General features: G+C 63.7%; 1 protein-coding gene across 1 annotated transcript in view; it reads left to right on the forward strand.

The window, feature by feature from the left end:
- Window positions 1–22448, forward strand: part of wdr45 (WD repeat domain 45) — a 97681-nt gene extending 75233 nt beyond the window's left edge. The window contains exons 9-11 of the mRNA XM_072487958.1: window positions 17602–17703; window positions 19173–19318; window positions 19930–22448. Of these exons, the coding sequence (XP_072344059.1) occupies window positions 17602–17703; window positions 19173–19318; window positions 19930–20039 (358 nt within the window). The 3' untranslated portion in view covers window positions 20040–22448. The remainder of the gene's footprint in view (window positions 1–17601; window positions 17704–19172; window positions 19319–19929) is intronic.
- The last annotated feature ends 1162 nt before the right edge of the window (window positions 22449–23610 follow it).

A 23610-nucleotide genomic window follows, 5' to 3' on the forward strand; every position in this document is an offset into this window, starting at 1 on the left:
GGGGTCGGTATGAGGCGATGAGTGGGGTCGGAGGGAGGCAATGAGTGGGGTCGGAGGGAGGCAATGAGTGGGGTTGGGGGGAGGCGATGAGTGGGGTCGGGGGGAGGCGATGAGTGTGGTTGGTGTGAGGCGATGAGTGGAGGCGGTGTGAGGCGATGAGTGGGGTCGGAGGGAGGCAATGAGTGTGGTTGGTGTGAGGCGATGAGTGGGGTCGGAGGGAGGCGATGAGTGTGGTTGGTGTGAGGCGATGAGTGGGGTCGGTGTGAGGCGATGAGTGGGGTCGGGGGAGGCGATGAGTGGGGTCGGGGGGAGGCGATGAGTGGGGTCGGTGTGAGGCGATGAGTGGGGTCGGGGGGAGGCAATGAGTGGGGTCGGTGTGAGGCGATGAGTGGGGTCGGTGTGAGGCGATGAGTGGGGTCGGTGTGAGGCAATGAGTGGGGTCGGAGGGAGGCGATGAGTGGGGTCGGTGTGAGGCGATGAGTGGGGTCGGAGGGAAGCGATGAGTGGGGTCGGGGGGAGGCAATGAGTGGGGTCGGGGGAGGCAATGAGTGGGGTCGGTGTGAGGCAATGAGTGGGGTCGGTGTGAGGCGATGAGTGGGGTCGGGGGGAGGCGATGAGTGGGGTCGGGGGGAGGCAATGAGTGGGGTCGGAGGGAGGCGATGAGTGGGGTCGGGGGGAGGCGATGAGTGGGGTCGGGGGGAGGCGATGTGGGGTCGGAGGGAGCCAATGAGTGGGGTCGGTGTGAGGCGATGAGTGGGGTCGGTGTGAGGCGATGAGTGGGGCCGGTGTGAGGCAATGAGTGGGGTCGGGGGGGGTCGATGTGGGGTCGGGGGGAGGCAATGAGTGGGGTCGGGGGGAGGCGATGAGTGGGGTCGGTGTGAGGCAATGAGTGGGGTCGGGGGGAGGCGATGTGGGGTCGGAGGGAGCCAATGAGTGGGGTCGGTGTGAGGCGATGAGTGGGGTCGGAGGGAGGCAATGAGTGGGGTCGGTGTGAGGCGATGAGTGGAGTCGGGGGGAGGCGATGAGTGGGGTCGGGGGGAGGCGATGAGTGGGGTCGGGGGGAGGCAATGAGTGGGGTCGGGGGGAGGCAATGAGTGGGGTCGGTGAGAGGCAATGAGTGGGGTCGGGGGGAGGCGATGAGTGGGGTCGGTGAGAGGCTATGAGTGGGGTCGGAGGGAGGCGATGAGTGGAGTCGGGGGGAGGCAATGTGTGGGGTCGGGGGGAGGCAATGAGTGGGGTCGGTGAGAGGCAATGAGTGGGGTCGGGGGGAGGCGATGAGTGGGGTCGGGGGGAGGCAATGAGTGGAGGCAGTGTGAGGCAATGAGTGGGGTCGGTGTGAGGCGATGAGTGGGGTCGGTGAGAGGCAATGAGTGGGGTCGAGGGGAGGCGATGAGTGGAGGCAATGAGTGGGGTCGGTGTGAGGCGATGAGTGGGGTCGGTGTGAGGCAATGAGTGGGGTCGGGTGGAGGCGATGAGTGGGGTCGGTGTGAGGCAATGAGTGGGGTCGGTGTGAGGCGATGAGTGGGGTCGGTGTGAGGCGATGAGTGGGGTCGGTGTGAGGCGATGAGTGGGGTCGGTGTGAGGCGATGAGTGGGGTCGGTGTGAGGCGATGAGGGGGGTCGGTGTGAGGCGATGAGGGGGGTCGGGGGGAGGCGATGAGTGGAGGCAGTGTGAGGCAATGAGTGGGGTCGGTGTGAGGCAATGAGTGGGGTCAGGGGGAGGCGATGAGTGGGGTCGGTGTGAGGCGATGAGTGGGGTCGGGGGGAGGCGATGAGTGGAGGCAGTGTGAGGCAATGAGTGGGGTCGGGGGGAGGCGATGAGTGGGGTCGGGGGGAGGCAATGAGTAGGGTCGGGGGGAGGCAATGAGTAGGGTCGGTGTGAGGCGATGAGTAGGGTTCGGGGGGAGGCGATGAGTGGGGTCGGTGTGAGGCGATGAGTGGAGTCGGGGGGAGGCAATGAGTGGGGTCAGTGTGAGGCAATGAGTGGGGTCGGGGGGAGGCGATGAGTGGGGTCGGGGGGAGGCGATGAGTGAGGTCGGGGGGAGACGATGAGTGGGGTCGGGGGGAGGCGATGAGTGGGGTCGGGGGGAGGCAATGAGTGGGGTCAGTGTGAGGCGATGAGTGGGGTCGGGGGGAGGCAATGAGTGGGGTCGGAGGGAGGCGATGAGTGGGGTCGGGGGGAGGCGATGAGTGGGGTCGGTGTGAGACAATGAGTGGGGTCGGTGTGAGGCAATGAGTGGGGTCGGAGGGAGGCGATGAGTGGGGTCGGGGGGAGGCGATGAGTGGGGTCGGAGGGAGGCGATGAGTGGGGTCGGGGGGAGGCAATGAGTGGGGTCGGAGGGAGGCAATGAGTGGGGTCGGTGTGAGGCGATGAGTGGGGTCGGAGGGAGGCGATGAGTGGGGTCGGGGGGAGGCGATGAGTGGGGTCGGAGGGAGGCGATGAGTGGGGTCGGTGTGAGGCGATGAGTGGGGTCGGGGGAGGCGATGAGTGGGGTCGGGGGGAGGCGATGGCTGGGGTCGGGGGGAGGCAATGAGTGGGGTCGGGTGGAGGCAATTAGTGGGGTCGGTGTGAGGCGATGAGTGGGGTCGGTGTGAGGCGATGACTGGGGTCGGTGTGAGGCGATGAGTGGGGTCGGGGGGAGGCGATGAGTGGGGTCGGTGTGAGGCGATGAGTGGGGTCGGTGTGAGGCGATGAGTGGGGTCGGAGGGAGGCGATGAGTGGGGTTGGGGGGAGGCGATGAGTGGGGTCGGAGGGAGGCGATGAGTGGGGTCGGTGAGAGGCAATGAGTGGGGTCGGAGGGAGGCGATGAGTGGAGTCGGGGGGAGGCAATGTGTGGGGTCGGGGGGAGGCAATGAGTGGGGTCGGTGAGAGGCAATGAGTGGGGTCGGGGGGAGGCGATGAGTGGGGTCGGGGGGAGGCAATGAGTGGAGGCAGTGTGAGGCAATGAGTGGGGTCGGTGTGAGGCGATGAGTGGGGTCGGTGAGAGGCAATGAGTGGGGTCGAGGGGAGGCGATGAGTGGAGGCAGTGTGAGGCAATGAGTGGGGTCGGTGTGAGGCGATGAGTGGGGTCGGTGTGAGGCAATGAGTGGGGTCGGGTGGAGTCGATGAGTGGGGTCGGTGTGAGGCAATGAGTGGGGTCGGTGTGAGGTGATAAGTGGGGTCGGAGGGAGGCGATGAGTGGGGTCGGAGGGAGGCGATGAGTGGGGTCGGGGGGAGGCGATGAGTGGGGTCGGAGGGAGGCGATGAGTGGGGTCGGAGGGAGGCGATGAGTGGGGTCGGAGGGAGGCGATGAGTGGGGTCGGAGGGAGGCGATGAGTGGGGTCGGAGGGAGGCGATGAGTGGGGTCGGTGTGAGGCAATGAGTGGGGTGGGGGGGAGGCGATGAGTGGGGTCGGTGTGAGGTGATGAGTGGGGTCGGAGGGAGGCGATGAGTGGGGTCGGAGGGAGGCGATGAGTGGGGTCGGAGGGAGGCGATGAGTGGGGTCGGGGGGAGGCGATGAGTGGGGTCGGTGTGAGGCGATGAGTGGGGTCGGGGGGAGGCGATGAGTGGGGTCGGAGGGAGGCGATGAGTGGGGTCGGGGGGAGGCGATGAGTGGGGTCGGAGGGAGGCGATGAGTGGGGTCGGGGGGAGGCGATGAGTGGGGTCGGAGGGAGGCGATGAGTGGGGTCGGTGTGAGGCGATGAGTGGGGTCGGGGGGAGGCGATAAGTGGGGTCGGGGGGAGGCGATGAGTGGGGTTGGTGTGAGGAGATGAGTGGGGTCGGGGGAGGTGATGAGTGGGGTCGGTGTGAGGCAATGAGTGGGGTCGGGGGGAGGCGATGAGTGGGGTCGGGGGGAGGCGATGAGTGGGGTCGGTGTGAGGCAATGAGTGGGGTCGGTGTGAGGCAATGAGTGGGGTCGGTGTGAGGCAATGAGTGGGGTCGGGGGGAGGCGATGAGTGGGGTCGGGGGAGGCGATGTTGGGTCGGAGGAAGCCAATGAGTGGGGTCGGGGGGAGGCGATGAGTGGGGTCGGGGGAGGTGATGAGTGGGGTCGGTGTGAGGCGATGAGTGGGGTCGGGGGGAGGCGATGAGTGGGGTCGGTGTGAGGAAATAAGTGGGGTCGGTGTGAGGCGATGAGTGGGGTCGGGGGGAGGCGATGAGTGGCGTCGGGGGGAGGCGATGAGTGGGGTCGGGGGGAGGCGATGAGTGGGGTCGGGGGGAGGCGATGAGTGGGGTCGGGGGAGGCGATGTTGGGTCGGAGGAAGCCAATGAGTGGGGTCGGGGGGAGGCGATGAGTGGGGTCGGGGGGAGGCAATGAGTGGGGTCGGGGGGAGGCGATGAGTGGGGTCGGGGGGAGGCGATGAGTGGGGTCGGGGGAGGTGATGAGTGGGGTCGGTGTGAGGCGATGAGTGGGGTCGGGGGGAGGCGATGAGTGGGGTCGGTGTGAGGCGATGAGTGGGGTCGGGGGGAGGCGATGAGTGGGGTCGGGGGGAGGTGATGAGTGGGGTCGGTGTGAGGCGATGAGTGGGGTCGGTGTGAGGCGATGAGTGGGGTCGGGGGGAGGCGATGAGTGGGGTCGGTGTGAGGCGATGAGTGGGGTTGGGGGGAGGCGATGAGTGGGGTCGGGGGGTGGCAATGAGTGGGGTCGGTATGAGGCGATGAGTGGGGTCGGAGGGAGGCAATGAGTGGGGTCGGAGGGAGGCAATGAGTGGGGTTGGGGGGAGGCGATGAGTGGGGTCGGGGGGAGGCGATGAGTGTGGTTGGTGTGAGGCGATGAGTGGAGGCGGTGTGAGGCGATGAGTGGGGTCGGAGGGAGGCAATGAGTGTGGTTGGTGTGAGGCGATGAGTGGGGTCGGAGGGAGGCGATGAGTGTGGTTGGTGTGAGGCGATGAGTGGGGTCGGTGTGAGGCGATGAGTGGGGTCGGGGGAGGCGATGAGTGGGGTCGGGGGGAGGCGATGAGTGGGGTCGGTGTGAGGCGATGAGTGGGGTCGGGGGGAGGCAATGAGTGGGGTCGGTGTGAGGCGATGAGTGGGGTCGGTGTGAGGCGATGAGTGGGGTCGGTGTGAGGTAATGAGTGGGGTCGGAGGGAGGCGATGAGTGGGGTCGGTGTGAGGCGATGAGTGGGGTCGGAGGGAAGCGATGAGTGGGGTCGGGGGGAGGCAATGAGTGGGGTCGGGGGAGGCAATGAGTGGGGTCGGTGTGAGGCAATGAGTGGGGTCGGTGTGAGGCGATGAGTGGGGTCGGGGGAGGCGATGAGTGGGGTCGGGGGGAGGCAATGAGTGGGGTCGGAGGGAGGCGATGAGTGGGGTCGGGGGGAGGCGATGAGTGGGGTCGGGGGGAGGCGATGTGGGGTCGGAGGGAGCCAATGAGTGGGGTCGGTGTGAGGCGATGAGTGGGGTCGGTGTGAGGCGATGAGTGGGGCCGGTGTGAGGCAATGAGTGGGGTCGGGGGGAGGCGATGTGGGGTCGGGGGGAGGCAATGAGTGGGGTCGGGGGGAGGCGATGAGTGGGGTCGGTGTGAGGCAATGAGTGGGGTCGGGGGGAGGCGATGTGGGGTCGGAGGGAGCCAATGAGTGGGGTCGGTGTGAGGCGATGAGTGGGGTCGGAGGGAGGCAATGAGTGGGGTCGGTGTGAGGCGATGAGTGGAGTCTGGGGGAGGCGATGAGTGGGGTCGGGGGGAGGCGATGAGTGGGGTCGGGGGGAGGCAATGAGTGGGGTCGGGGGGAGGCAATGAGTGGGGTCGGTGAGAGGCAATGAGTGGGGTCGGGGGGAGGCGATGAGTGGGGTCGGTGAGAGGCAATGAGTGGGGTCGGAGGGAGGCGATGAGTGGAGTCGGGGGGAGGCAATGTGTGGGGTCGGGGGGAGGCAATGAGTGGGGTCGGTGAGAGGCAATGAGTGGGGTCGGGGGGAGGCGATGAGTGGGGTCGGGGGGAGGCAATGAGTGGAGGCAGTGTGAGGCAATGAGTGGGGTCGGTGTGAGGCGATGAGTGGGGTCGGTGAGAGGCAATGAGTGGGGTCGAGGGGAGGCGATGAGTGGAGGCAGTGTGAGGCAATGAGTGGGGTCGGTGTGAGGCGATGAGTTGGGTCGGTGTGAGGCAATGAGTGGGGTCGGGTGGAGGCGATGAGTGGGGTCGGTGTGAGGCAATGAGTGGGGTCGGTGTGAGGCGATGAGTGGGGTCGGTGTGAGGCGATGAGTGGGGTCGGTGTGAGGCGATGAGTGGGGTCGGTGTGAGGCGATGAGTGGGGTCGGTTTGAGGCGATGAGGGGGGTCGGGGGGAGGCGATGAGTGGAGGCAGTGTGAGGCAATGAGTGGGGTCGGTGTGAGGCAATGAGTGGGGTCGGGGGGAGGCGATGAGTGGGGTCGGTGTGAGGCGATGAGTGGGGTCGGGGGGAGGCGATGAGTGGAGGCAGTGTGAGGCAATGAGTGGGGTCGGGGGGAGGCGATGAGTGGGGTCGGGGGGAGGCAATGAGTGGGGTCGGGGGGAGGCAATGAGTAGGGTCGGTGTGAGGCGATGAGTGGGGTCGGGGGGAGGCGATGAGTGGGGTCGGTGTGAGGCGATGAGTGGAGTCGGGGGGAGGCAATGAGTGGGGTCAGTGTGAGGCAATGAGTGGGGTCGGGGGGAGGCGATGAGTGGGGTCGGGGGGAGGCGATGAGTGGGGTCGGGGGGAGACGATGAGTGGGGTCGGGGGGAGGCGATGAGTGGGGTCGGGGGGAGGCAATGAGTGGGGTCAGTGTGAGGCGATGAGTGGGGTCGGGGGAAGGCAATGAGTGGGGTCGGAGGGAGGCGATGAGTGGGGTCGGGGGGAGGCGATGAGTGGGGTCGGTGTGAGACAATGAGTGGGGTCGGTGTGAGGCAATGAGTGGGGTCGGAGGGAGGCGATGAGTGGGGTCGGGGGGAGGCGATGAGTGGGGTCGGAGGGAGGCGATGAGTGGGGTCGGTGTGAGGCGATGAGTGGGGTCGGGGGGAGGCAATGAGTGGGGTCGGAGGGAGGCAATGAGTGGGGTCGGTGTGAGGCGATGAGTGGGGTCGGAGGGAGGCGATGAGTGGGGTCGGGGGGAGGCGATGAGTGGGGTTGGGGGGAGGCGATGAGTGGGGTCGGGGGGAGGCGATGAGTGGGGTCGGGGGGAGGCAATGAGTGGGGTCGGAGGGAGGCGATGAGTGGGGTCGGGGGGAGGCGATGAGTGGGGTCGGGGGGAGGCGATGAGTGGGGTCGGAGGGAGGCGATGAGTGGGGTCGGGGGGAGGCGATGAGTGGGGTCGGAGGGAGGCGATGAGTGGGGTCGGTGTGAGGCGATGAGTGGGGTCGGGGGAGGCGATGAGTGGGGTCGGGGGGAGGCGATGGCTGGGGTCGGGGGGAGGCAATGAGTGGGGTCGGGTGGAGGCAATGAGTGGGGTCGGTGTGAGGCGATGAGTGGGGTCGGTGTGAGGCGATGACTGGGGTCGGTGTGAGGCGATGAGTGGGGTCGGGGGGAGGCGATGAGTGGGGTCGGTGTGAGGCGATGAGTGGGGTCGGTGTGAGGCGATGAGTGGGGTCGGAGGGAGGCGATGAGTGGGGTTGGGGGGAGGCGATGAGTGGGGTCGGAGGGAGGCGATGAGTGGGGTCGGTGAGAGGCAATGAGTGGGGTCGGAGGGAGGCGATGAGTGGAGTCGGGGGGAGGCAATGTGTGGGGTCGGGGGGAGGCAATGAGTGGGGTCGGTGAGAGGCAATGAGTGGGGTCGGGGGGAGGCGATGAGTGGGGTCGGGGGGAGGCAATGAGTGGAGGCAGTGTGAGGCAATGAGTGGGGTCGGTGTGAGGCGATGAGTGGGGTCGGTGAGAGGCAATGAGTGGGGTCGAGGGGAGGCGATGAGTGGAGGCAGTGTGAGGCAATGAGTGGGGTCGGTGTGAGGCGATGAGTGGGGTCGGTGTGAGGCAATGAGTGGGGTCGGGTGGAGGCGATGAGTGGGGTCGGTGTGAGGCAATGAGTCGGGTCGGTGTGAGGCGATGAGTGGGGTCGGTGTGAGGCGATGAGTGGGGTCGGTGTGAGGCGATGAGTGGGGTCGGTGTGAGGCGATGAGTGGGGTCGGTGTGAGGCGATGAGTGGGGTCGGTGTGAGGCGATGAGGGGGGTCGGGGGGAGGCGATGAGTGGAGGCAGTGTGAGGCAATGAGTGGGGTCGGTGTGAGGCAATGAGTGGGGTCGGGGGGAGGCGATGAGTGGGGTCGGTGTGAGGCGATGAGTGGGGTCGGGGGGAGGCGATGAGTGGAGGCAGTGTGAGGCAATGAGTGGGGTCGGGGGGAGGCGATGAGTGGGGTCGGGGGGAGGCAATGAGTGGGGTCGGGGGGAGGCAATGAGTGGGGTCGGTGTGAGGCGATGAGTGGGGTCGGGGGGAGGCGATGAGTGGGGTCGGTGTGAGGCGATGAGTGGAGTCGGGGGGAGGCAATGAGTGGGGTCAGTGTGAGGCAATGAGTGGGGTCGGGGGGAGGCGATGAGTGGGGTCGGGGGGAGGCGATGAGTGGGGTCGGGGGGAGACGATGAGTGGGGTCGGGGGGAGGCAATGAGTGGGGTCAGTGTGAGGCGATGAGTGGGGTCGGGGGGAGGCAATGAGTGGGGTCGGAGGGAGGCGATGAGTGGGGTCGGGGGGAGGCGATGAGTGGGGTCGGTGTGAGACAATGAGTGGGGTCGGTGTGAGGCAATGAGTGGGGTCGGAGGGAGGCGATGAGTGGGGTCAGGGGGAGGCGATGAGTGGGGTCGGAGGGAGGCGATGAGTGGGGTCGGTGTGAGGCGATGAGTGGGGTCGGGGGGAGGCAATGAGTGGGGTCGGAGGGAGGCAATGAGTGGGGTCGGTGTGAGGCGATGAGTGGGGTCGGAGGGAGGCGATGAGTGGGGTCGGGGGGAGGCGATGAGTGGGGTCGGGGGGAGGCGATGAGTGGGGTCGGGGGGAGGCGATGAGTGGGGTCGGGGGGAGGCGATGAGTGGGGTCGGAGGGAGGCGATGAGTGGGGTCGGGGGGAGGCGATGAGTGGGGTCGGGGGGAGGCGATGAGTGGGGTCGGAGGGAGGCGATGAGTGGGGTCGGGGGGAGGCGATGAGTGGGGTCGGAGGGAGGCGATGAGTGGGGTCGGTGTGAGGCGATGGGTGGGGTCGGGGGAGGCGATGAGTGGGGTCGGGGGGAGGCGATGGCTGGGGTCGGGGGGAGGCAATGAGTGGGGTCGGGTGGAGGCAATGAGTGGGGTCGGTGTGAGGCGATGAGTGGGGTCGGTGTGAGGCGATGACTGGGGTCGGGGGGAGCCAATGAGTGGGGTCGGGGGGAGGCGATGAGTGGGGTCGGTGTGAGGCGATGAGTGGGGTCGGTGTGAGGCGATGAGTGGGGTCGGAGGGAGGCGATGAGTGGGGTTGGGGGGAGGCGATGAGTGGGGTCGGAGGGAGGCGATGAGTGGGGTCGGGGGGAGGCGATGAGTGGGGTCGGAGGGAGGCGATGAGTGGGGTCGGTGTGAGGCGATGAGTGGGGTCGGGGGGAGGCAATGAGTGGGGTTGGAGGGAGGCGATGAGTGGGGTCGGTGTGAGGCGATGAGTGGGGTCGGGTGGAGGCGATGAGTGGGGTCGGTGTGAGGCAATGAGTGGGGTCGGTGTGAGGCGATGAGTGGGGTCGGGGGAGGCGATGAGTGGGGTCGGTGTGAGGCGATGTGGGGTCGGGGGGAGGCAATGTGTGGGGTCGGTGTGAGGCGATGAGTGGGGTCGGTGTGAGGCGATGTGGGGTCGGGGGGAGGCAATGAGTGGGGTCGGTGTGAGGCGATGAGTGGGGTCGGGGGGAGGCGATGAGTGGGGTCGGGGGAGGCGATGAGTGGGGTCGGTGTGAGGCGATGAGTGGGGTCGGTGTGAGGCGATGAGTGGGGTCGGGGGGAGGCGATGAGTGGGGTCGGGGGGGGCGATGAGTGGGGTCGGGGGGAGGCAATGAGTGGGGTCGGTGTGAGGCGATGAGTGGGGTCGGTGTGAGGCGATGAGTGGGGTCGGGGGGAGGCGATGAGTGGGGTCGGTGTGAGGCGATGAGTGGGGTCGGGGGGAGGCAATGAGTGGGGTTGGAGGGAGGCGATGAGTGGGGTCGGTGTGAGGCGATGAGTGGGGTCGGGTGGAGGCGATGAGTGGGGTCGGTGTGAGGCAATGAGTGGGGTCGGTGTGAGGCGATGAGTGGGGTCGGGGGAGGCGATGAGTGGGGTCGGTGTGAGGCGATGTGGGGTCGGGGGGAGGCAATGAGTGGGGTCGGTGTGAGGCGATGAGTGGGGTCGGTGTGAGGCGATGTGGGGTCGGGGGGAGGCAATGAGTGGGGTCGGTGTGAGGCGATGAGTGGGGTCGGGGGGAGGCGATGAGTGGGGTCGGTGTGAGGCGATGAGTGGGGTCGGGGGGAGGCGATGAGTGGGGTCGGGGGAGGCGATGAGTGGGGTCGGTGTGAGGCGATGAGTGGGGTCGGTGTGAGGCGATGAGTGGGGTCGGGGGGAGGCGATGAGTGGGGTCGGGGGGGGCGATGAGTGGGGTCGGTGTGAGGCGATGAGTGGGGTCGGGGGAGGCGATGAGTGGGGTCGGTGTGAGGCGATGAGTGGGGTCGGGGGAGGCGATGAGTGGGGTCGGGGGGAGGCGATGAGTGGGGTCGGTGTGAGGCGATGAGTGGGGTCGGAGGGAGGCGATGAGTGGGGTCGGTATGAGGCGATGAGTGGGGTCGGTGTGAGGCGATGAGTGGGGTCGGGGGGAGGCGATGAGTGGGGTCGGAGGGAGGCGATGAGTGGGGTCGGGGGGAGGCGATGAGTGGGGTCGGGGGGAGGCGATGAGTGGGGTCGGAGGGAGGTGATGAGTGGGGTCGGTGTGAGGCGATGAGTGGGGTCGGGGGGAGGCGATGTGGGGTCGGGGGGAGGCAATGAGTGGGGTCGGGGGGAGGCAATGAGTGGGGTCGGAGGGAGGCGATGAGTGGGGTCGGGGGGATGCGATGAGTGGGGTCGGTGTGAGGCGATGAGTGGGGTCGGGGGGAGGCGATGAGTGGGGTCGGGGGAGGTGATGAGTGGGGTCGGGGGGAGGCGATGTTGGGTCGGGGGGAGGCGATGAGTGGGGTCGGTGTGAGGCGATGAGTTTGGTCGGGGGGAGGCGATGAGTGGGGTCGGAGGGAGGCGATGTTGGGTCGGAGGGAGGCGATGAGTGGGGTCGGGGGGAGGCGATGAGGGGTCGGAGGGAGGCGATGAGTGGGGTTGGGGGAGGCAATGAGTGGGGTCGGTGTGAGGCGATGAGTGGGGTCGGGGGGAGGCGATGAGTGGGGTCGGGGGGAGGCGATGAGTGGGGTCGGAGGGAGGCAATGAGTGGGGTTGGGGGGAGGCGATGAGTGGGGTTGGGGGGAGGCGATGAGTGGGGTTGGGGGAGGCGATGAGTGGGGTCGGTGTGAGGCGATGAGTGGGGTCGGTGTGAGGCGATGAGTGGGGTCGGGGGGAGGCGATGAGTGGGGTCGGAGGGAGGCAATGAGTGGGGTCGGGGGGAGGCGATGAGTGGGGTTGGGGGAGGCGATGAGTGGGGTCGGTGTGAGGCGATGAGTGGGGTCGGGGGGAGGCGATGAGTGGGGTCGGAGGGAGGCGATGATTGGGGTCGGAGGGAGGCGATGAGTGGGGTCGGGGGGAGGCGATGAGTGAGGTCGGAGGGAGGCAATGAGTGGGGTTGGGGGGAGGCGATGAGTGGGGTTGGGGGGAGGCGATGAGTGGGGTTGGGGGAGGCGATGAGTGGGGTCGGTGTGAGGCGATGAGTGGGGTCGGTGTGAGGCGATGAGTGGGGTCGGGGGGAGGCGATGAGTGGGGTCGGAGGGAGGCAATGAGTGGGGTCGGGGGGAGGCGATGAGTGGGGTTGGGGGAGGCGATGAGTGGGGTCGGTGTGAGGCGATGAGTGGGGTCGGGGGGAGGCGATGAGTGGGGTCGGAGGGAGGCGATGAGTGGGGTCGGAGGGAGGCAATGAGTGGGGTCGGGGGGAGGCGATGAGTCGGGTCGGGGGGAGGCGATGAGTGGGGTCGGGGGGAGGCGATGAGTGGGGTCGGAGGGAGGCGATGAGTGGTGTCGGAGGGAGGCGATGAGTGGGGTCGGGGGGAGGCGATGAGTGGGGTCGGGGGGAGGCGATGAGTGGGGTCGGGGGGAGGCGATGAGTGGGGTCGGAGGGAGGCAATGAGTGGGGTCGGGGGGAGGCGATGAGTGGGGTCGGGGGGAGGCGATGAATGGGGTCGGGGGGAGGCGATGAGTGGGGTCGGGGGGAGGCGATGAGTGGGGTCGGTGTGAGGCGATGAGTGGGGTCGGGGGGAGGCGATGAGTGGGGTCGGTGTGAGGCGATGAGTGGGGTCGGTGTGAGGCGATGAGTGGGGTCGGTGTGAGGCGATGAGTGGGGTCGGGGGGAGGCGATGAGTGGGGTCGGGGGAGGCGATGAGTGGGGTCGGGGGGAGGCGATGAGTGGGGTCGGTGTGAGGCGATGAGTGGGGTCGGAGGGAGGCGATGAGTGGGGTCGGGGGGAGGCGATGAGTGGGGTCGGTGTGAGGCGATGAGTGGGGTCGGAGGGAGGTGATGAGTGGGGTCGGGGGGAGGCGATGAGTGGGGTCGGTGTGAGGCGATGAGTGGGGTCGGAGGGAGGTGATGAGTGGGGTCGGGGGGAGGCAATGAGTGGGGTCGGTGTGAGGCAATGAGTGGGGTCAGTGTGAGGCGATGAGTGGGGTCGGGGGGGAGGCGATGAGTGGGGTCGGTGTGAGGCGATGAGTGGGGTCGGGGGGAGGCGATGAGTGGGGTCGGAGGGAGGCGATGAGTGGGGTCGGGGGGAGGCGATGAGTGGGGTCGGGGGGAGGCGATGAGTGGGGTCGGAGGGAGGCGATGAGTGGGGTCGGTGTGAGGCGATGAGTGGGGTCGGGGGGAGGCGATGAGTGGGGTCGGAGGGAGGTGATGAGTGGGGTCGGTGTGAGGCGATGTGGGGTCGGGGGGAGGCAATGAGTGGGGTCGGGGGGAGGCAATGAGTGGGGTCGGAGGGAGGCGATGAGTGGGGTCGGGGGGAGGCGATGAGTGGGGTCGGTGTGAGGCGATGAGTGGGGTCGGGGGGAGGCGATGAGTGGGGTCGGGGGAGGAGATGAGTGGGGTCGGGGGGAGGCGATGTTGGGTCGGAGGGAGGCGATGTTGGGTCGGGGGGAAGCGATGAGTGGGGTCGGGGTGAGGCGATGAGTGGGGTCGGTGTGAGGCGATGAGTGGGGTCGGGGGGAGGCGATGAGTGGGGTCGGGGGGAGGCGATGAGTGGGGTCGGAGGGAGGCGATGAGTGGGGTCGGGGGGAGGCGATGAGTGGGGTCGGAGGGAGGCGATGAGTGGGGTCGGTGTGAGGCGATGAGTGGGGTCGGGGGAGGCGATGAGTGGGGTCGGGGGGAGGCGATGGCTGGGGTCGGGGGGAGGCAATGAGTGGGGTCGGGTGGAGGCAATGAGTGGGGTCGGTGTGAGGCGATGAGTGGGGTCGGTGTGAGGCGATGACTGGGGTCGGGGGGAGCCGATGAGTGGGGTCGGGGGGAGGCGATGAGTGGGGTCGGTGTGAGGCGATGAGTGGGGTCGGTGTGAGGCGATGAGTGGGGTCGGAGGGAGGCGATGAGTGGGGTTGGGGGGAGGCGATGAGTGGGGTCGGAGGGAGGCGATGAGTGGGGTCGGGGGGAGGCGATGAGTGGGGTCGGAGGGAGGCGATGAGTGGGGTCGGGGGGAGGCAATGAGTGGGGTTGGAGGGAGGCGATGAGTGGGGTCGGTGTGAGGCGATGAGTGGGGTCGGGTGGAGGCGATGAGTGGGGTCGGTGTGAGGCAATGAGTGGGGTCGGTGTGAGGCGATGAGTGGGGTCGGGGGAGGCGATGAGTGGGGTCGGTGTGAGGCGATGTGGGGTCGGGGGGAGGCAATGAGTGGGGTCGGTGTGAGGCGATGAGTGGGGTCGGTGTGAGGCGATGTGGGGTCGGGGGGAGGCAATGAGTGGGGTCGGGGGGAGGCGATGAGTGGGGTCGGTGTGAGGCGATGAGTGGGGTCGGGGGGAGGCGATGAGTGGGGTCGGGGGAGGCGATGAGTGGGGTCGGTGTGAGGCGATGAGTGGGGTCGGTGTGAGGCGATGAGTGGGGTCGGGGGGAGGCGATGAGTGGGGTCGGGGGGGGCGATGAGTGGGGTCGGTGTGAGGCGATGAGTGGGGTCGGGGGAGGCGATGAGTGGGGTCGGTGTGAGGCGATGAGTGGGGTCGGTGTGAGGCGATGAGTGGGGTCGGGGGAGGCGATGAGTGGGGTCGGGGGGAGGCGATGAGTGGGGTCGGTGTGAGGCGATGAGTGGGGTCGGAGGGAGGCGATGAGTGGGGTCGGTATGAGGCGATGAGTGGGGTCGGTGTGAGGCGATGAGTGGGGTCGGGGGGAGGCGATGAGTGGGGTCGGAGGGAGGCGATGAGTGGGGTCGGGGGGAGGCGATGAGTGGGGTCGGGGGGAGGCAATGAGTGGGGTCGGAGGGAGGTGATGAGTGGGGTCGGTGTGAGGCGATGAGTGGGGTCGGAGGGAGGTGATGAGTGGGGTCGGGGGGAGGCGATGTGGGGTCGGGGGGAGGCAATGAGTGGGGTCGGGGGGAGGCAATGAGTGGGGTCGGAGGGAGGCGATGAGTGGGGTTGGGGGAGGCAATGAGTGGGGTCGGTGTGAGGCGATGAGTGGGGTCGGGGGGAGGCGATGAGTGGGGTCGGGGGGAGGCGATGAGTGGGGTCGGAGGGAGGCAATGAGTGGGGTTGGGGGGAGGCGATGAGTGGGGTTGGGGGGAGGCGATGAGTGGGGTTGGGGGAGGCGATGAGTGGGGTCGGTGTGAGGCGATGAGTGGGGTCGGTGTGAGGCGATGAGTGGGGTCGGGGGGAGGCGATGAGTGGGGTCGGAGGGAGGCAATGAGTGGGGTCGGGGGGAGGCGATGAGTGGGGTTGGGGGATGCGATGAGTGGGGTCGGTGTGAGGCGATGAGTGGGGTCGGGGGGAGGCGATGAGTGGGGTCGGGGGAGGTGATGAGTGGGGTCGGGGGGAGGCGATGTTGGGTCGGGGGGAGGCGATGAGTGGGGTCGGTGTGAGGCGATGAGTTTGGTCGGGGGGAGGCGATGAGTGGGGTCGGAGGGAGGCGATGTTGGGTCGGAGGGAGGCGATGAGTGGGGTCGGGGGGAGGCGATGAGTGGGGTCGGAGGGAGGCGATGAGTGGGGTTGGGGGAGGCAATGAGTGGGGTCGGTGTGAGGCGATGAGTGGGGTCGGGGGGAGGCGATGAGTGGGGTCGGGGGGAGGCGATGAGTGGGGTCGGAGGGAGGCAATGAGTGGGGTTGGGGGGAGGCGATGAGTGGGGTTGGGGGGAGGCGATGAGTGGGGTTGGGGGAGGCGATGAGTGGGGTCGGTGTGAGGCGATGAGTGGGGTCGGTGTGAGGCGATGAGTGGGGTCGGGGGGAGGCGATGAGTGGGGTCGGAGGGAGGCAATGAGTGGGGTCGGGGGGAGGCGATGAGTGGGGTTGGGGGAGGCGATGAGTGGGGTCGGTGTGAGGCGATGAGTGGGGTCGGGGGGAGGCGATGAGTGGGGTCGGAGGGAGGCGATGAGTGGGGTCGGAGGGAGGCGATGAGTGGGGTCGGGGGGAGGCGATGAGTGGGGTCGGAGGGAGGCAATGAGTGGGGTTGGGGGGAGGCGATGAGTGGGGTTGGGGGGAGGCGATGAGTGGGGTTGGGGGAGGCGATGAGTGGGGTCGGTGTGAGGCGATGAGTGGGGTCGGGGGGAGGCGATGAGTGGGGTCGGAGGGAGGCAATGAGTGGGGTCGGGGGGAGGCGATGAGTGGGGTTGGGGGAGGCGATGAGTGGGGTCGGTGTGAGGCGATGAGTGGGGTCGGGGGGAGGCGATGAGTGGGGTCGGAGGGAGGCGATGAGTGGGGTCGGAGGGAGGCGATGAGTGGGGTCGGGGGGAGGCGATGAGTCGGGTCGGGGGGAGGCGATGAGTGGGGTCGGGGGGAGGCGATGAGTGGGGTCGGAGGGAGGCGATGAGTGGGGTCGGAGGGAGGCGATGAGTGGGGTCGGGGGGAGGCGATGAGTGGGGTCGGGGGGAGGCGATGAGTGGGGTCGGAGGGAGGCGATGAGTGGGGTCGGGGGGAGGCGATGAGTGGGGTCGGGGGGAGGCGATGAGTGGGGTCGGGGGGAGGCGATGAGTGGGGTCGGTGTGAGGCGATGAGTGGGGTCGGGGGGAGGCGATGAGTGGGGTCGGTGTGAGGCGATGAGTGGGGTCGGTGTGAGGCGATGAGTGGGGTCGGTGTGAGGCGATGAGTGGGGTCGGGGGGAGGCGATGAGTGGGGTCGGGGGGAGGCGATGAGTGGGGTCGGTGTGAGGCGATGAGTGGGGTCGGAGGGAGGTGATGAGTGGGGTCGGGGGGAGGCGATGAGTGGGGTCGGTGTGAGGCGATGAGTGGGGTCGGAGGGAGGTGATGAGTGGGGTCGGGGGGAGGCGATGAGTGGGGTCGGTGTGAGGCGATGAGTGGGGTCGGAGGGAGGTGATGAGTGGGGTCGGGGGGAGGCAATGAGTGGGGTCGGTGTGAGGCAATGATTGGGTCAGTGTGAGGCGATGAGTGGGGTCGGTGTGAGGCGATGTGGGGTCGGGGGGAGGCAATGAGTCGGGTCGGGGGAGGCAATGAGTGGGGTCGGTGTGAGGCGATGAGTGGGGTCGGAGGGAGGCGATGAGTGGGGTCGGTGTGAGGCGATGAGTGGGGTCGGAGGGGAGCCAATGAGTGGGGTCGGTGTGAGGCAATGAGTTGGGTCGGGGGGAGGCGATGAGTGGGGTCGGGGGGAGGCGATGAGTGGGGTCGGAGGGAGGCGATGAGTGGGGTCGGTGTGAGGCGATGAGTGGAGGCGGTGTGAGGCGATGAGTGGGGTCGGTATGAGGCGATGAGTGGGGTCGGGGGGAGGCAATGAGTGGGGTCGGAGGGAGGCGATGAGTGGGGTCGGTGTGAGGCGATGAGTGGGGTCGGTGTGAGGCGATGAGTGGGGTCGGGGGGAGGCAATGAGTGGGGTCGGAGGGAGGCGATGAGTGGGGTCGGTGTGAGGCGATGAGTGGGGTCAGTGTGAGGCGATGAGTGGGGTCAGTGTGAGGCGATGAGTGGGGTCGGTGTGAGGCGATGAGTGGGGTCGGGGGGAGGCGATGAGTGGGGTCGGGGGGAGGCGATGAGTGGGGTCGGGGGGAGGCGATGAGTGGGGTCGGGGGGAGGCAATGAGTGGGGTCGGGGGGAGGCAATGAGTCGGGTCGGTGTGAGGCGATGAGTGGGGTCGGGGGGAGGCGATGAGTGGGGTCGGAGGGAGGCGATGAGTGGGGTCCGAGGAAGCCAATGAGTGCGGTCGGGGGGAGGCGATGAGTGGGGTTGGGGGGAGGCGATGAGTGGGGTCGGTGTGAGGCGATGAGTGGCGTCGGAGGGAGGCGATGAGTGGGGTCGGGGGGAGGCGATGTCTGCGGTCGGGGGGAGGCGATGTCTGCGGTCGGGGGGAGGCGATGAGTGGGGTCGGGGGGAGGCGATCAGGAGAGAGAGAAGGAGGGAATGAGGGGCACAGGCGGGGGTCAGAAAATCCCATGAAGGCTGCCGATAACCTTCTCTCCCTCCCAACAGCATCAACTTCAGCCACGAGTCCTCATTCCTCTGTGCGTCCAGTGACAAGGGAACCGTTCACATCTTTGCCCTGAAGGACACTAAGTTAAACCGGAGATCTGCGTGAGTGAGGGTATAGCTGCTATGTGAGTGTGGGGGGTTGTGCAGGTAGGGGGGAAATGAAAGTGGGCATTATGACCCAGGAGTGTGAGGGACTGATGCACAATGGTCCACAGTCTCCGGTGATGGACATTCCAAATGGCCGCCACCCTGGTCCACAGTCTCCGGTGATGGACATTACAAATGGCCGCCACCCTGGTCCACAGTCTCCGGTGATGGACATTCCAAATGGCCGCCACCCAGGTCCACAGTCTCCGGTGATGGACATTCCAATTGGCCGCCACCCAGGTCCACAGTCTCCGGTGATGGACATTCCAAATGGCCGCCACCCTGGTCCACAGTCTCTGGTGATGGACATTCCAAATGGCCGCCACCCAGGTCCACAGTCTCCAGTGATGGACATTACAAATGGCCGCCACCCAGGTCCACAGTCTCCGGTGATGGACATTACAAATGGCCGCCACCCAGGTCCACAGTCTCCGGTGATGGACATTACAAATGGCCACCGCCCAGGTCCACAGTCTCCGGTGATGGACATTACAAATGGCCGTCACTCAGGTCCACAGTCTCCGGTGATGGACATTACAAATGGCCGCCACCCTGGTCCACAGTCTCCGGTGATGGACATTACAAATGGCCGCCACCCAGGTCCACAGTCTCTGATGATGGACATTACAAATGGCCGCCACCCTGGTCCACAGTCTCCGGTGATGGACATTACAAATGGCCGCCACCCTGGTCCACAGTCTCCGGTGATGGACATTACAAATGGCCACCACCCAGGTCCACAGTCTCCGGTGATGGACATTACAAATGGCCGCCACCCTGGTCCACAGTCTCCGGTGATGGACATTACAAATGGCCGCCACCCATGTCCACAGTCTCCGGTGATGGACATTACAAATGGCCGCCACCCTGGTCCACAGTCTCCGGTGATGGACATTACAAATGGCCGCCACCCAGGTCCACAGTCTCCAGTGATGGACATTACAAATGGCCGCCACCCTGGTCCACAGTCTCCGGTGATGGACATTACAAATGGCCGCCACCCAGGTCCACAGTCTCCGGTGATGGACATTACAAATGGCCGCCACCCTGGTCCACAGTCTCCGGTGATGGACATTACAAATGGCCGCCACCCAGGTCCACAGTCTCCAGTGATGGACATTACAAATGACCGCCACCCTGGTCCACAGTCTCCGGTGATGGACATTACAAATGGCCGCCACCCAAGTCCACAGTCTCCGGTGATGGACATTACAAATGGCCGCCACTCTGGTCCATAGTCTCTGGTGATGAACATTGCAAATGGCCGCCACCCTGGTCCACCGACTGTGGTGAAGGACATTGCAAAGGGGCTTTTCACAGTAACTTCATTGCAGTGTTAATGTAAACCTACTTGTGACAATAAAGATTATTAAAATTAAATGGCCGCCCCTCTGGACATGTGACTTTATGATTTGTTTGAACAGGCTGGCGCGAGTGGGCAAAGTGGGCCCGGTCATTGGCCAGTACGTGGATTCGCAGTGGAGCTTGGCCAGTTTCACTGTGCCCGCCGAGTGCGCCTGCATCTGCGCCTTCGGGAAGAATATGTCGAAAAACGTCAACTCTGTCATAGGTACGTGGGCTGGAAAAACGGGGTTCGAGGCTGGGGAGTGGGGAAAGGAGTTCCGGTCGGGGAGGGGAAACGGGGTTCGAGGTGTGGAGGGGGAAATGGGTTTCGGGGAGGGGGAAACGGGGTTTGAGACGCGGGAGGGGGAATTGGGGATCGAGGTGGCGGAAGGAGGGAGCAGTGACGCGCGGACTCACAGAACCGGAGCAGTAGGGCGGCCCCTCGAGCATGTTGCACGGATCGAAAAGATCGTGGCCACTCTCAGTTGGGACATGACGAAGGACTGGGGGGGGGCGACTGGGTTGTAAATTGGGTAAGGAGTCGAGGGGTGGAGTGGTGGGGGGGGGGGGGAGGGGGGGGGGGGGAGGCGGTGACGGTGGGGGCCAGGATGTTCCAGTTAAAGAGACCCAAACATAAGACTCACCTTCATTTGAGCCCACTGGCCTGACTGATCTGGTGGCTGCGATTAGACTGCGGGGTAGTCACTGAGCAGAGGGAAAGTGTGAGGAGAAGGCAGAGAGCGTGAGGGTTGAATGGGCGGCAATTTCTCATCCTAATGCCGGCGCGTCAATCCGCTCCCTCCTAACCTATCTCTCTCTGTCTCGGTCTCTCTACAGCGATATGTGTTGATGGGACATTTCACAAATATGTCTTCACCCCAGACGGCAACTGTAATCGCGAGGCGTTCGACGTTTACCTGGACATCTGCGATGACGACGATTTCTAACAACTCTGCCCACTCCCCTCAAATTTAACCCCCTCCCAACCCCACCCTCTGCCAAAAGCCCTCCCCCAACATCGCACTCAGTGAGGGGGCTTTACTCTATATCTAACCCCGTGCTGTACCTGTCCTGGGAGTGTTTGATGGGGACAGTGTAGAGGGAGCTTTACTCTGTATCTTACCCCGTGCTGTACCTGTCCTGGGAGTGTTTGATGGGGACAGTGTAGAGGGAGCTTTACTCTGTATCTAACCCCGTGCTGTACCTGTCCTGGGAGTGTTTGATGGGGACAGTGTAGAGGGAGCTTTACTCTGTATATACCCCGTCCTGTACCTGTCCTGGGAGTGTTTGACGGGGACAGTGTAGAGGGAGCTTTACTCTGTATCTAACTACGTACTGTACCTGTCCTGGGAGTGTTTGATAGGGACAGTGTAGAGGGCGCTTTACTCTGTCTCTAACCACGTACTATACCTGTCCTGGGAGTGTTTGATAAGGACAGTGTAGAGGGCGCTTTACCCTGTGTCTAACCCTGTGCTGTACCTGTCCTGGGAGAGTTTGATATGGACAGTGTAGAGGGCGCTTTACTCTGTGTCTAACCCTGTGCTGTACCTGTCCTGGGAGAGTTTGATAGGGACAGTGTAGAGGGAGCTTTACTCTGTATCTAACCCCGTGCTGTACCTGTCCTGGGAGTGTTTGATGGGGACAGTGTAGAGGGAGCTTTACTCTGTATCTAACCCCGTGCTGTACCTGTCCTGGGAGTGTTTGATGGGGACAGTGTAGAGGGAGCTTTACTCTGTATCTAACCCTGTGTTGTACCTGTCCTGGGAGTGTTTGATGGGGACAGTGTAGAGGGAGCTTTACTCTGTATCTAACCCTGTGTTGTACCTGTCCTGGGAGTGTTTGATGGGGACAGTGTAGAGGGAGCTTTACTCTGTATCTAACCCCGTGCTGTACCTGTCCTGGGGGTGTTTGATGGGGACAGTGTAGAGGGAGCTTTACTCTGTATCTAACCCCGTGCTGTACCTGTCCTGGGGGTGTTTGATGGGGACAGTGTAGAGGGAGCTTTACTCTGTATCTAACCCCGTGCTGTACCTGTCCTGGGAGTGTTTGATGGGGTCAGTGTAGAGGGAGCTTTACTCTGTATCTAACCCATTGCTGTACCTGTCCTGGGAGTGTTTGATGGGGACAGTGTAGAGGGAGCTTTACTCTGTATCTAACCCCGTGCTGTACCTGTCCTGGGAGTGTTTGATGGGGACAGTTTAGAGGGAGCTTTACTCTGTATCTAACCCCGTGCTGTACCTGTCCTGGGAGTGTTTGATGGGGTCAGTGTAGAGGGAGCTTTACTCTGTATCTAACCCCGTGCTGTACCTGTCCTGGGAGTGTTTGATGGGGACAGTGTAGAGGGAGCTTTACTCTGTATCTAACCCCGTGCTGTACCTGTCCTGGGAGTGTTTGATGGGGACAGTGTAGAGGGAGCTTTACTCTGTTTCTAACCCCGTGCTGTACCTGTCCTGGGAGTGTTTGATGGGGGCAGTGTAGAGGGAGCTTTACTCTGTATCTAACCCCATGCTGTACCTGTCCTGGGAGTGTTTGATGGGGACAGTGTAGAGGGAGCTTTACTCTGTATCTAACCCCGTGCTGTCCCTGTCCTGGGAGTGTTTGATGGGGACAGTGTAGAGGGAGCTTTACTCTGTATCTAACCCCGTGCTGTACCTGTCCTGGGAGTGTTTGATGGGGACAGTGTAGAGGGAGCTTTACTCTGTATCTACCCCCGTGCTGTACCTGTCCTGGGAGTGTTTGATGGGGACAGTGTAGAGGGAGCTTTACTCTGTATCTAATCCCGTGCTGTACCTGTCCTGGGAGTGTTTGATGGGGACAGTGTAGAGGGAGCTTTACTCTGTATCTAACCCCGTGCTGTACCTGTCCTGGGAGTGTTTGATGGAGACAGTGTAGAGGGAGCTTTACTCTGTATCTAACCCCGTGCTGTACCTGTCCTGGGAGTGTTTGATGGGGACAGTGTAGAGGGAGCTTTACTCTGTATCTAACCCCGTGCTGTACCTGTCCTGGGAGTGTTTGATGGGGACAGTGTAGAGGGAGCTTTACTCTGTATCTACCCCCGTGCTGTACCTGTCCTGGGAGTGTTTGATGGGGACAGTGTAGAGGGAGCTTTACTCTGTATCTACCCCCGTGCTGTACCTGTCCTGGGAGTGTTTGATGGGGACAGTGTACAGAAAGGGTCGTTGACGTTTCAGAAATTGTTAAGTTTGACTTAAATTGAAGGGTTTGCCTGAAGGTGATACATTTTAACGTTTATTAAGCCTCAATAGATATTTAAAGTTGTTGTATGTAAAGCTAAGTACAGTTTATCAAATACTTGAGGTTCGTTTAAAATTAAATTAAAGTGCGTTATCTTATCAGTTTGGTGTGAACCTTGACCTTCCTTTCTTGAGGTGTGTTTCCCGATGTCCTCCGTGTGGATTTGGCTGGGTTTAGCTGCACACGGGATTCCGAGTGGGATGGAGGGCGGGCTTCCGGGGTGAAAATGCCTGTCCATATTGGGATGCACGTCCACATTTCGTGAAGCTTTGCGAACATAACCGCTTGTGACCGAGATGGGGGAAGTGCTCTGTCTGTCTCTGTTAAGGGCCAGGGTTTAGAGAACCACAAAGTGTATCATGGAGTTCACCTGACCCACAACCTTTCCTAGATTGTGGTATGGGGCGCACACGGCCCACTCTACAGGTGTGATACAGCAGAGATCTACAGTACTTTTAAATTAAAATAATGCTAATTTATTAAACCCGTTAACACTTTATAAATCCACAGTAAACATCGAAACAACTATCAACACCAATAAATCCCCAAAGAATAGAGTACTCGATAGATAACCCTTAATAAATTCCCAAACAACATCCGGAAGACAAAAGACCCTTTTTAACACAGAGATCAGGTTTAAGTTCTCTACTGAGAGCAGTCAGCACTTTGAAATCACCCAATTGATCTGGAGACAGTCTTTAGATTGCAGAGAGAGATCCTTGTACAGCTGCTTGCTTTGCCTGCAGCTATCCAGCTCTGAAAATGAAACTAAAACACACCCTGCAGCAAACAACCTAAAATGAAAGTAAGAAACTTAGAGCCCAGCTCCACCCACTCTCTGACATCACTGCAGTAATAAACACCCATTTCTTAAAGGTACTCTCACTACAGATATTTATATACGCACCCATTTATAAACATACGATTCTTAAAAGTACTCTCACATGACAATTGCTCCTTAATTGGAAAAAAATTAATTGGGTGCTCTAAATTTATTTATTTTTTTAAACCTCGGACGAGCCCCCAATTTTATTCCGATTCCAGACCAGACCTCAACAATTTATTTTAATTTTGTAAGAGTGTGAGGAAAGGATACTTCGCTCCAGGAGTGATTTCACAAAGAAATAGGAATAGGGTTTATTAAAACAAACATTATTACTAACACAGTATTCAAATATTTTCTGTCATGTGAGAGTACCTTTAAGAAATGGGTGTTTAAGAAATGTACCTTTAAGAAATGGGTGTTTATCAGTGATGTCAGAG

The sequence above is a fragment of the Scyliorhinus torazame genome, chromosome 22 (assembly GCF_047496885.1).
Source record: "Scyliorhinus torazame isolate Kashiwa2021f chromosome 22, sScyTor2.1, whole genome shotgun sequence".
In the NCBI taxonomy this organism is placed as follows: domain Eukaryota; kingdom Metazoa; phylum Chordata; class Chondrichthyes; order Carcharhiniformes; family Scyliorhinidae; genus Scyliorhinus; species Scyliorhinus torazame.